Here is a 13,265-nt window from a genome sequence, read left to right on the forward strand (position 1 = left end):
GAGCTCGTTTCCGTCGCCGGCGAGATCGGCGGATTGCTCTGATGGATTCGATCTCGAGGCGATGGAGAATCTGATCTGCGAGGTGAACAGGTTGCTCAAGAACGTGGAAGAACTCTTGATGAGATCTGCCACCTCTGATTACGTTTGAATTTCGCTTATAGTAATTGTTAATATAGCTGTATAGACAACTGCCTTTTTTGGGTTCTCTTTGGGCATATACTAATCTGAATTGACTTACTAACATTTGCATTGATCTTTTTCCTCTCAATCCTAGAGTCTCCGGTATTGCTGTTCTTGTGTTCATATTTGTGTTCGTGTTCCTTGTTCGTAGTAGTGTGTTCGTTCTTCGTATTTGTGTTCGTGTTCATGTTTGTTGTTTGTGTTCGTGTTTGTTGTTCGTACTCATGTTTCTGTTCGTCGTTCGTGTTTGCTGTTTGTAGTCGTGTTCGTTGTTCTTCTTCGCCTGTGTTCGTGTTTGTTGTTCGTACTCGTGTTTGTGTTCGTTGTTTGTGTTCGTGTTTGTTGTTTGTATTCGTGTTTGTTGTTCGTACTCGTGTTTGTGTTCTTTGTTCATGTTCGTGTTTGTTGTTTGTATTCGTGTTTGTTGTTCGTACTCGTGTTTGTTGTTCGTACTCGTGTTTGTGTTCGTTGTTTGTGTTCGTGTTTGTTGTTTGTATTCGTGTTTGTTGTTCGTACTCGTGTTTGTGTTCTTTGTTCGTGTTCGTGTTTGTTGTTTGTATTCGTGTTTGTTGTTCGTACTCGTGTTTGTTGTTCGTACTCGTGTTTGTGTTCGTTGTTTGTGTTCGTGTTTGTTGTTTGTATTCGTGTTTGTTGTTCGTATTCGTACTCGTGTTTGTGTTCGTTGTTTGTGTTCGTGTTTGTTGTTTGTATTCGTGTTTGTTGTTCGTACTCGTGTTTGTGTTCTTTGTTCGTGTTCGTGTTTGTTGTTTGTATTCGTGTTTGTTGTTCGTACTCGTGTTTGTTGTTCGTACTCGTGTTTGTGTTCGTTGTTTGTGTTCGTGTTTGTTGTTTGTATTCGTGTTTGTTGTTCGTACTCGTGTTTGTGTTCTTTGTTCGTGTTCGTGTTTGTTGTTTGTATTCGTGTTTGTTGTTCGTACTCGTGTTTGTTGTTCGTACTCGTGTTTGTGTTCGTTGTTCGTGTTCGTGTTTGTTGTTTGTATTCGTGTTTGTTGTTCGTACTCGTGTTTGTGTTCATTGTTCGTGTTTGTGTTTGTTGTTTGTATTCGCGTTCGTTGTTCATACTCGTGTTGTGACTCATCATTGAGGGCTGTGCTGTGTCTGAATTTTTTATATTCGGTGATAGATTATCCTTAATCATATTTAAAGTAGATATCGGTAGGATTGATCATTTAGGATAGGGGACCTGTCCCACTGGTATATCTAAGTGTTATTTTATAAAGACAGATTATTAAATAGCCATAGCTGGGGACTGGAAGTAAATTATTAAATAGTCATTTTATTTTTTTCCAGTAAAAGCTTAAAAGTCATCCTGACTTAGGCTTCCCCCATTGTTTCTTCCTGCTCCTATAGATGTTTCTCTATAAAGAAGAAGAGGTGCAGGGAGATAAGGATCCACAAAGGGAGATAGGAAGAGAGGGAGGAAGCAATGAAAAAAAAAGCACAACAATTACCACTTATTTAAAGGCTGATTATGTTGATATACAATATAACAATGACTTTGGCATTGACTAGTCAATCTGACTGGACCAACACTGGGCATAACTCATATGTAGTGACATTAATGCATGGCATTTAAGAAGGTCGTGACAGTGAGGGGTGACATGACTAAATATCGTTGACAGGAGGTCTTTGGTGGGCAACATTACCATATGACATAGATGACATATTTCTAAATGAGGATTGAGAAGAGAGAGAAGGAGAGAGACAGAGAAAGAGAGTATGAAGTGAAAGAGAGAAAATTACATAGAGAGATGGAGTTTAAGTGAAAGAGATAGATTGAGAGGGAGAGAGACAGAGAAGGAGAGATTTAGAGAGAGAGAGAGAGAGAGAGAGAGAGAGAGAGAGAGAGAGAGAGAGAGAGAGAGAGAGAGAGAGAGAGAGAGAGAGATGTAGACATGGCAAAAAAGAATTACTTACGTGACCTTACCTTCTGTGTAACTGGGACAGCGTCCAGTAACAGAAAAAGGGCACGACGCAACGGTCTGAGACGAGGGACACGTAGAAATGGTTGTTCTGTTCTCTTCGTTTTAAACGAAAAAAAAATTCATACAAAAGAACCGCGCACGGCCTTGTTCTCTGTTTTGTTTTTTTTTCAAAAACAAACAAAATTTGCATATCAAACTATACGCGATAGGTAAGGATAGGACCATCTGACCCCAGATATCAGCAACAGCCACATGGGACCACCTTATAATTTTACTTATGAACAGTATTTTAAAACCATTTAAAGATTTTAAATAGACGGCTTATTAAAGTTTGACATGTTGTTTTACTCGGTTGCCGAGGAATGGGATATATTTATTTGGGGTTGTACAGTTTTTAAATAAGGAAATGCCACGTGGAGTCGAAGCGTTTTGTCGTCGCCGTGTCGCCGGCCCTACGAACTCGGGACAGTATAAATACATCGTTGGCGGTCAAGCTTCAGTAGTTGTTCGACAGTGCGACGGATTATCTCTGCGAAGTTCTCGATGCTTCCTTCTTTTCGTCGTTGCTTCGGGGATTCATCGGAGGAAGACGAGGAATCAGCGAGAGTGGAGGCGACTTCCTTGTAACTTGATACGATCATGGCGAATTCGAGGGACGTGGAGGAGATTGTATCGAAACTTTCGTCGAATAAAGCGAAAACACGCGAGGTAAGGGCGTGGCGCGCTTGCGTTTGGTTCATTTCATCGGTTTTTACGGTTTTTCTGACGCAGGATGGAGTGAAGTTGCTTAATAGTTGGCTTGAGGGAGAGCGATCCATCAGCTTCTGCAGGTTGCTCGGGAGGAATACCTGTCGGATCAGACCGGATGAAATCCCTCGCGGTGAGATTGTGATTGAGTCGGAATCAGCGTGGTGTGATACGATTGGCTTAGACTGAGTTTCTCTTGTTCTTCTTGTTTGTCGCAGCTGATACGTGGCCATTCCTCGTTACACTCTTGATGAAGTGTGTTGTGTTGGAGAAAAATGCTATTAAGAAGACTCCCCCTAAGTTGATGTGGGCTAAGGTGCTTCGATCTGTCATTCAGCATGCTGAGGATCCCAAATTCTCTGGTAACTTGGATCATTGGGTTTCTGTTTAATCTGCAGACAATTGGAAAAATAGGAAGATACTTTGGTTTCGTGGATCGTAGTCTTCTCATACGATTAAGAAAACTGTTAGTAGAATGGAAACACATGATGCTCTTGGTTTCTTAATCCGTTTCTTTGGACATGCATTTTAACTCATGTTTTCTTACCACTTACCTATTTTTTTCATACAGTAGGTAATCTCAGCTGGTACTTTTTTTTTTTTAAACTCAGCTGATTCTGTAGATTTCATTTTTTTTTTTTTTTGTATCATCGTTTTTAGCATTCATTTCCGAACAGGAAGGAAATTGTTTCTCGATTCTGTCGTCAAGCTTGCCTTTAATCATGCGTGGGAAATTATTAGAGACGTGCCGAACTTTCAGCTGGAGTATGGAATAATTCTCCGACATCTTCTGTCCGTGAAAAAGTATCGATTACAGATGAGAAAGCGAATTTATGGCAGTAAGTATTTTTGTTTCATCATGACCAGAAAAAAGATTATGAATCTCTGGCGTTTATTCTCTATCCTTTGTCTGCTCATTACTCCTCATTTTATTTTTCCAATTTGATATATTTTTTTTAAAATTCCTATTTAATACAGGTTTAGTACTCCTATACATGAAGAAGGTCGAAGAGCTCTTAATGGATGAAAATAAAATCTACGTGAGCAGTAAAGAGGAAGCTTTCCGCTGGATAATGACGCTTTACGAGTTGTTAAAAAGTCCACCAGGAGATTTTCCGGCTATTATAAGGGAAGATACTACCAAAGGCTTTATAAGAATTGGCTCTCAACTAAGGTAGTTTTCTGAAAATCCGCAAAATTTTCAAAAGTTTCTCTGCGGGCGTGTTTTGTAAAGAGCCTTCTCCACCTTTAATCTTCTGAATTGCTCTCAGGGAAGAGGGTAAAGTTTCACGTAAACTAATGGACTGCATCAACACTTTTTTGCTCAAGGATGGCCCAAACTTAGGAAGCCTAGCAATAGAAATGCACTACTCAGTTCATGATTTCATCTTCCGTTATTGGCTCCAAACACGAGATAGAGGATTAAAGGTTTCCTCGGGCTATTACCCACATTTTATTTTACTTGATTTTTTTTTTTGAAGAGATTTTATTTTACTTGATGAAAACAATTTATCTTATTTCCTTTTCTATTTTACAGAGTGCATTCATTCTGTATGCGAAGACTCAGTTAAAACTATCCAGGCAAGGATGTGAGGGCCCTATACTGGAACAACTACTCGAAGTGATTGGCAAGGAATTTGATGACTGTGGTGTCAGTGGGGGCATGAAGCGGTCTGTATAGAACTTTTATGGCTGATTTTACGTTAACATCTTTATCATTTGGCTTATGCTAATCTTCTGACTTTCAGTTACGATGCATCTAGAGACGACATAATGGGAACAAAAGGTCTACATCATTGTCTGATGGAGCTGTCTGCCATCGTATTGTATATGGTATCCCAATCAAAGGGCTTTATGAGTGCATCTTCTACCGAAAGGATTTTTTTTACACGATCTTCATGATTTTTTTTTTTTAAAGAAACGTATTGTATATGGTATCCCAAACATTTTTTTCTTACATGATTTTTTTTTACACGATCTTCATGATGTTTTGATGAATGAATTTGAAATTATTCTTATTTTTTTTCAGGTCCGCCAGAGAGGTGTTCAGAACTCTGCAAATGATAAACGACAGAAGAAATCAGATGCAATTGATCGATTAAGAGATGGTCTTGTGAGAGGGAACTGGCTTTGGTGAGATAAAATGCTTTTACATTTTCGAATGCTTATGCCACTATTTGCATTTGAGGAGCTTCTCTACCATAAGTTTTTGGTATCTCTTTGAAGAGTATTTTGACTCGTTATCTTTGTTTGATGAGTGAATAATATTATGATCTGATTGATTATGACGAAGCTATATTTTCTCTCGATTCAGAAAGCAAATGAAATCATGTCTCATGGGTTTTTATCATTCTGGTTTTTTTAATACAGTCGCATTAAAGAAAAACTTTACGTCGCTAATATTATTATTTGCCCACTCTGATAACTAAATATGTGGAATCGAATTCACCAGCAATTTTGAGTTTTCTAAGATCAAGCCTCTTGTCTTTCAAAGGCTGGATGGGAGTTTTGAACGCAGTAGACAAGCGGGAATTTTCTATTGTAATAATAGTTCAAACATGTTGACTTTAAAAATGTCCATTGAACGAGTAGGATAGAACACGTGGAGTGATGTCCTCTGGATGCTGAGTCTTTTAATATAAGTTCCTTTGGTTCTGGCGGGACTCCTACATAATACGTTTAAGGAATAACTTGTGATGCATTGGTCCTTTTATAGAAGTTTGAAAGAAAATGCAATAAATGATTATATCCAACCCGACTATAATCATTTTTGATTCTGAGATTTTTCTGCCTTCTGCAGGAATGGTACATTCTATTTTCTTGTCTGCCGTTATGGCCAGCGCATGGAGGAACATCTTTTGACGCACTTATTCAGAGGGATATGTGATAATTTTGAGAGGTTTGTGACGTTTTTAGATATCTTAAAATTTTGGAGCCTCTGCAAAAAATATGAAAATGGTAAGGAATATTCTGTTTTTTGACCAAGTGAATTTAGGCAGTCACCTGACAAAGCGGTAACCACGAAAGTTACATGTGAAGATAGCTAAAGCTCTCCTCATTACACGGCCAAACCCTCCCTTATTTGATTACCCTTCGAGCGAATCATGATGCCATGAGGCCCTTGACCTCGTTGACAAGCCCGTTGTTGGATACCTTACCCCCCCTAAATTTTGCCTCGTTGCAGTGTAGCCATATTGCCTAGAGCACTGTCATCGCTTCACCCCCCTCCTCCCTCCTAGGGTCCCCCCCCTTGCCTTCAGAACTCCCAAAAGACCCCCGTCCGACGTCACATGTGCTGACAGTTGCGCTTGGGTGGCCCAGATCAAGCGGGCGAAGGGGCACTCGAAGATAAACGAATGCAGTCTTCGTCACCACTTGTGCACAAAGTGCATGCCGCGGAGAAATCAAGATACATCCTCTTGCGAAAGACGTGTGTCACCAGTCTCTTGTGCAGTAAGAACCATCCAAAGATCTTAACCTTTAGTGGAACCTTTAGGCACCAAGTGGGCCGACATGCCTGGATAGTTGATTGGTCCTCATTTCCCTGGTAGATCCTCGTGTTGACCTTCCAAACTGAAAAGGGAGCATCTATCTGAACCCATCCACCTTGTTCTCCATGTCTTGGCCGGTATTGAATCAAAGCTTGTTGCATGCTCAAGAGATCCGCCACCCTCTGGTCTGACAGAGCACTGTCTACCCCCGGATTCCATGTGTTGTCCCAACAGTCCACCATTGTGGCATTGGGGCATCTGGCCAATACATAGAGTTGAGGGAATGTCTCCTTCAAAGGGCTATCCAAAGACCACTGGTCCTTCCAAAAGCGAAGTAGGGAGCCATCTTCAAGTTGGGCGGAAAAGAAGTCTCGAACTTGGGGAAAATCTGTATAAGGTCCTGCCAGAAGGGCGACGGCCGTTCTTTCTTTTTCAGGAATTAATGTTGGCCCTAGAACTAGGATTCCGATATGTTCCCATCCTAGATCCTCTTTGAATTGTGATTTATATCATTGTTTATGATGCTAAATTCAGTCGAGAGTTGGGGGGGGCGAATTTCCTTTTCTTAAATGAGATCTCTTTACTCTGAATTTATTGACAATTTTTCATACTTAGGCTTGATCCTACCAGCTTATTTTCTTGATATTTGTGTATAAGATCCATTCATCAGTTTGAGTGGGTGTTTTGGATGGTAGAGTTATTCTGATAAGGGACCCAAGGGTCAATGGGTGGTCCGAAAATTCAAGTCAAATAAAGAATGACAGGCCACCTAAGAAGAACATGAGTGTTAAAAGAATAAAGACGGGAAAAGTATAAATACAGATCCCTGTAAAGATCACTCTGGCATTTCTTGAGTTATTGAGGCAGCTTGGGCTGGTGTGTGGAAACGCTTCCCAGACCAGCACAGATCTTCTCCACTTTCATAGTCTCTCTTCTTCTGAAGTTCCTTCTCCCCTTTGACCTCTTTATCCTCTCTAATTCACCTCTCTATGGTGGAATGGTGTTGGCCTAAGTTTATACATTAGATTACTCTTCTGGATGTTTTGAGTTTCATTGATAAACGACACAGGAGAGGATCGCATTTCAGCAATTTTTACTTTTTGGTTCCTATCCTTTTATAAGATAAGGAACCTAGGATTTGTATTGATTTAGGTTGTTCCTTTCAACCGGCTGCCCAATGATTTGGGCCCAAGGGCCTATAGACCATCAAAGAAGAGAAAGCTTAAGCGAGTCACACGTGCCATGAAAAGAAAGACATGCCGCTTGAATCAAAAGGGGAAACTCACAACTATAAATAAAAGTATAAAAGACTCAAGAAGATAGTTAGTGATATGAAGAATTGGCTAGAGAAGGGGTGAGCCTCCCGATCCAGAGGATGAAGCTGATCTAGCTCAGTTCCAAGATTACTCCATTATTTCCATCTCATTTCTCAGCATTTAGAGCTGCGTTCTCCTTTTTCTTTTGGTTTCTTCCTGTTTCTTTTAGAAAATTTTAAGAGACAAAGGTTGCTTGGATAGATCTATACAGACACAGTATCACATCACACTAGCGATGTGGGTTTTTACTGCTGCCCAGCACTTCTCCTTCCTTTCTGAACTCGTTCTCCTTCCCTTTGGAGTTCAATGCTTTTAGATTGGCTCAATGTGCCTTCTTATGGTTTCTTTCAAGTAAGTGCGCCGACCAGTCAAGTTAGTCTTTGTGACCAATGTTTAGATGGTTGATATTTAATAATCTTTAAGGGTCCTGAGCAGCCCATCCTGTAACCCTACATATCATGGGAACTTGTTTTGAGTAAACAAGTTCTTTTGGCCAAACCCCTTTCGTTAACTAGAGTTTCTAGGTGTTGCAGCCAGGAAGGTTGCAGAGGTTATGCGTCTAACATTTAACACAGTTGGTAAGCGCTTGAGTGAAACATGAGACGAGAGCCAAGTGGCAGGTTCAAATCCCAGAAGCGACAGACAGGGCTCTTGGGCCATAAATAAGCCATTGGAGGTGTTGTGGGGGATTGTGGATTTACATCCTCCTGCTTAATAATGAAAAGTATTGCCCTTGCAATCAGCTATAACTTTGAACACAGTTGGTAAGTGCTTGAATCTAGCATGGTAACACAGTTGTGGCAGAGTTTCTATCATGTGCGACCTTTCTTATCTCCTTCAAAATCTGTGGAAGTTGGCTTTGTGGTACTGTGTGAACTCGATCACCGGGACATCTCTTTCCACTGGTCTGTTTTGTTTTTCCTTAAGGGAGTGCTCCTCGATAGAGCTGTGGCCCTCGTCACTGATGTGGAGAGAGCTCCTGCATTGAGCTGTAACCCTGACACTCAAATTATGATACATTCCTCACACAATGGAAATATGCAACGATTCTTATCAAGGATTATCAAAGGAAGAAGAGGAGACACGTGTGAGAAGACCTGTGTTGACCACACATGTGCCAGATCTGCTAAATAAAAGGTGTTGAGAATATGATGAGAACCAGGCCAAGTCCAAGAGGTAGCAGCCCAAGTCCAAGAAGATTTTTTATCGAAGCCCATTAGAAGGAAAAAATCGCTACTTGTGGGGCCCACCGTTTAAAGCTAACGGCTAGTAAAAACTAGCCGTTAACTAGCCGTTATGGCAACTAGTCATTAGATAGCTGCTATAAAAAGGAGTTGTCATATGTATCTTTTACCCTTTTTTCTTAGTGAAAAGTAATCTTCTTCTCCTTCTGCCTTCTGCAGTACTTCGATCTCCATTATTCTTGACAAAAGGAAGTGGGAAATAAACCATATCAAGCTTTTTCAAGAAGTTTGGTTGCCGGAGAAGGCAGTAGGTGGGGGAAGTAGGAGAAGTCAGAAGGAGAACCCTAGGAACTCTCCTGAAATCCTATCTTCATTCTTCTAGTGCTCTTCTCATTCATCTCCTTTCCTTTTCCGATTGTCAACAACATTGCAACATTCCACATTGCAGAGGACAGATATCGATCGTATTTCTCGCCAGATTCTTGGATTGATATCAAAAGACAAGCCGGCAGAGATCTGTCAATCCATGTCCTAAGTTTTCCGCCTTCTTGCTGAAATTTTGTTGTTAGTCACCATCTTATCGAAGTCTCTTTTCCGATGTTGTTTGTTTCATGTTGGGCACTCAAAAGATCCCCCGAAAAGTGAGGTTGTTTGTTTGGTTGCTTGTCAGATAGTTGGTGACACAGGTCTTCAACAACATATGGTTCCGGGAAGCCATGGTAGAGTGCATTATAACTGATGGAATTTTCTGCTGATGGACAAGGGTGGCTAGGGTTTTGAAGAATAAGAGAAAAAAACTTTCTCCCTTTTATAGGGTTACATGTGGGCCCGAATTTAAAGACTGGGCCCGAAACTTAAAGAGAAGTGGGCCCGGGCCCAAAACTTAAAAGAAAAAGAGATAAACGGTTGCTTCTAACAATAACACAGGGGATGAACAATACTGTATCCATCCTTTCTTTGAATGCCTCTCACCTGGGCAGTGTGGGCCAGCTACTCAATCACAGAGGTTAATTGTTCAAAAAAAAAAGAATGTCTCCTTAGAGGAAGACCTAGAGGATGCCAGGTCACAAGAAAGAAGCAGCTTCAGAGGCTGATATAGAAGAGGAAAGATGCTGACGTTGACCTACATGAATAAGGAGATGGCCATCTGCTGTGGGATTCAGGAGACATGGATAGAGCAGGGCAAATGTAGAGGATGACTCACTCATGAAAAGTCTTTATGCCTATGCGGGAGCAATAAGTCCCATATAACTGGGGTGATTATCTGGGGCTGGACCCGTCTTTGGTGCCACCAGGCTGATGTCTATTTATGAATTTGACCTAATATCATATCAGTTTGACAAAAAGATTTCAAATTTTTTTTTCCGTATTCCCCTTGGGAAATGCATTGTATCATTTTATATAATGTCCAATTCAAACGTCTAAGCTTTTTTTTAAACAAAAGTCTAATCTAATGTCTTCACAGGATACTGCTGGATTCACAGGGCACGCAATCATATGATGGACTTTTATGGATGTTTTGGTATGAATCCGTGTGACAAAAATTTTCCTTAACCACAATTAGTCTTCTGACAACTTCCTTCTTTTTTCAGGGCCTTGCAGGAGCTCTGTTTCATTCTAAAAGGATCCCAAGCGATGGATTGCTCCTCTACACCTTTATCGGTGGTAATTATTTTCTCTAATATACAAACCGTTACTGGACCCTTTAATCTTTAGTATTTGTTAAATGTAAAGGCGGATCTATAAGCCCAAGAATGTTTATTTTTATTTTTCTTATCGGATCCAGGCAGATCCAGTAGCGGGTCCGGGTAGACCCATTACCCGAATCCTTATCGGATTCGGGTAAGTTATAACGGCTAATTTTATAGCCGTTATAACACTAGCCGTTATTAACGGCTAGTTAATTCTCCTATAAAAGGAGAGGTACCTAGGCATGTTGTGGGTAACCTTTTATGGTGAAATAGATTGATTTTCTTCCTTGTCTCTTCTCCCTTCTCTCTGACTATTATCTCTACATCCCCACTGAGCAAAGAGTCAAGTCGACAGTATTAATTCGGATGATACTTGATACTATGAAAAGTTTGCTAATGAGAAAGTATTACTCGTAATAAGTGTCTTTAGCTTATTATGAAGAGTGTAAGCTGCTGCAGTAGCAGCTGTACTCCAGCTGCCACAGACAGGTATGAGATTAGAAAGAAAAAACACATGTAGCAATTAAGGACTGGTATAAATACCAGTTACAACAGGCTGGGTCAATTATAAGTAAGACATATGTGGGCCTAGACCAGGAAACAGTACATCAGCGGAACGAACAAGGTTTGGATTTGGACTTGTTCACTTATGACCACTACCGATTATATTGAGATAGAAACATAAGACTCAGGGGAGTAAGGGGAAGATGACTGTGTCTAACAAAGAGTTTTAAGTCAGACCGAATTTTCACCTTTCAAATTATGAAATACGTCCTACTGCGGGTTGCGACAGCTGTCTCAATGGCTTGAGTTGCTAGTAGCTGAAATGGACGCAGGAATTTGGATAGCCATCTGCTCTATCGTTGCATAGCTTTTGGCTGAATTAACAGATTTAAAGAGCCAACCTTTTTTAGATTCTCCATGTAATGTGCTACATTTGATGTTGTTTCTCTTTCTAGGTTGCTTCATTTTGTGAAATAACTCATTGATCGTCGTGAATCTGACCTCTTATATTTAGGAAATACAATAATCACTCTCTTCCCTCAACAACATATTTTTTCCCTGCTGAATATAGTCTGGTTGTTACCACAACTTCTGACGTTGGATACTGAGCCTGTCAAGCTTTTGGGTTCCTAGTTGTGCGTTTTTCTTTACATTTTTAGAACAAAAGTTAAAAGCTTTTTCCTGCAGATGCTCAAGGGGTCTTTGTCTCTGTTCTTGGCTTATTTTCTGATGATTTTCTAACCTTTTGAGAGTTGTTCCTTTTGGTTATTCTATTTTAAAATTGCGTTCCATTTCGAATTTCCTGCAGAGTCCTACAATTGATAAACTCTTGTATTTATTCAGGCACTGACATCGTCTATTTTTTATGGTCCGATCAATCCACACTGTCTCTTTATTATTTCCAATCAACCTCTCAACCTTTAGTTTTGTTTGTTCCAGGTTACGCAGGGATGGAATGTAGTATGGAACTCTCTCATGCATGGACTTCCTGCATTCACCAATGTGACTCAAGTTGTATGTTCTCCTGTTGACTTACTGTTTTTAGAAGGATATTATTCTGGTTATATGTCCATCTTGTTGATCTGTTGTAGGAAATGTTTATTCGGCTGTGTAGTTGATTTTTATCTCTCAGAATACTTCATTTAATCTGACTCTTGGATGACAGGACGTGTATTTTATAAGTTGAGAAGTGAAAATTCAGTTTGACTTAAAACTCTTTGTTAGACGCAGTCATCTTTCCCTTACGCGCCTCAGTCTTATGTTTCCATCTCAATGTAATCGGTAGTGGATAAGTGAACTAGTCCATATCCGAACCTTGTTCTTTCGGCTGATATACTTTTTCCTGTTTAGGCCCACTTATGTCTTAGTTAATGGACCCAGCCTATTGTAACTGGTATTTATACCAGTCAATTGCTATATGTGTGGTCTTTTTTCCAAAAAAAATCTGTTTTCTTTCTTTCTAATCCCAGACGTGTCTGCTGACAGCTGGAGTACAGCTGCTAGTGCAGCGGTTTACACTCTTCATTATAAGCTAAAGATACTTATGAAGAGTAATACTTCATAATAATACTTGGGGCAGACTCTTGAACACAGATTGGAATCTAGTGATTGAGAAGGTGTAGAGGAGGCTGGAGGGCTGGCAGAGCCGCATGCTGTCGAGAGGTGGCCGGCGGGTAATGCTTCGTTCAATGCTCTCGGCTATTTCATTATTCTATAGGTATTTAAGTTGCCGCAGGGAATAGGAAGATGCGTGGAGACCATGATGAGGAAAGTTTTCTTGAAAGGGACAGATGGAGGAAGCAGCAGCGGTTCTGCTAAGGCTTCTTGGGAGGTGGTTTGTTGGCCAGTGGAGTGATGGGGGCTGGGTGTGTTACACCTTCCTGACATGAACAAGGCACTGCTTGAAAAATGGTAGGGCATGATTATGGTGTCAGACGTGGATATGGTCATGCAGGTTGTACCTGACAGCTATGGTATAGAGATGAACTGGGGGTGGCCCTCCACCTCATTTAGAGGGGCATCTTCATTTTGGTGAGTCATGAGAAAGATTTTTTTTCACATCCGGAGGTTCTTCAACACCAGACATGGGAACAGTTCCCTATTTTGATATTGTATGGATGACTGATCGACCTGAGGCACACTATGTGACGAGTTCCTATGTCTTTTCCAGATGGCAAGAAACCCTCATGCAACGGTTAGTGAATCC

General features: G+C 40.6%; 1 protein-coding gene across 3 annotated transcripts in view; it reads left to right on the plus strand.

Moving 5' to 3' along the window:
• Positions 1 to 2,312: 2,312 nt before the first annotated feature.
• The window catches only part of ATM (Serine/Threonine-kinase ATM-like protein), a 131,384-nt gene continuing 120,431 nt past the window's right edge, over positions 2,313 to 13,265 (plus strand). For 2 of the 3 annotated variants that reach the window (XM_078574922.1, XM_078574923.1), the window contains exons 1-13: positions 2,320 to 2,834; positions 2,898 to 3,006; positions 3,092 to 3,235; positions 3,551 to 3,712; positions 3,852 to 4,047; positions 4,145 to 4,301; positions 4,411 to 4,544; positions 4,622 to 4,706; positions 4,903 to 5,006; positions 5,674 to 5,772; positions 10,330 to 10,386; positions 10,457 to 10,529; positions 11,999 to 12,073. In XM_078574922.1, coding sequence (XP_078431048.1) covers positions 2,766 to 2,834; positions 2,898 to 3,006; positions 3,092 to 3,235; positions 3,551 to 3,712; positions 3,852 to 4,047; positions 4,145 to 4,301; positions 4,411 to 4,544; positions 4,622 to 4,706; positions 4,903 to 5,006; positions 5,674 to 5,772; positions 10,330 to 10,386; positions 10,457 to 10,529; positions 11,999 to 12,073 — 1,464 coding nt within the window. In that variant the 5' untranslated portion in view covers positions 2,320 to 2,765. Of the gene's footprint in view, positions 2,835 to 2,897; positions 3,007 to 3,091; positions 3,236 to 3,550; positions 3,713 to 3,851; positions 4,048 to 4,144; positions 4,302 to 4,410; positions 4,545 to 4,621; positions 4,707 to 4,902; positions 5,007 to 5,673; positions 5,773 to 10,329; positions 10,387 to 10,456; positions 10,530 to 11,998; positions 12,074 to 13,265 lie in introns of all 3 variants that reach the window. The other variant, XM_078574924.1, reaches the window with a different exon arrangement.

This window comes from Wolffia australiana, chromosome 5 (genome assembly GCF_029677425.1).
Source record: "Wolffia australiana isolate 7733 chromosome 5, ASM2967742v1".
Classification (NCBI taxonomy): domain Eukaryota; kingdom Viridiplantae; phylum Streptophyta; class Magnoliopsida; order Alismatales; family Araceae; genus Wolffia; species Wolffia australiana.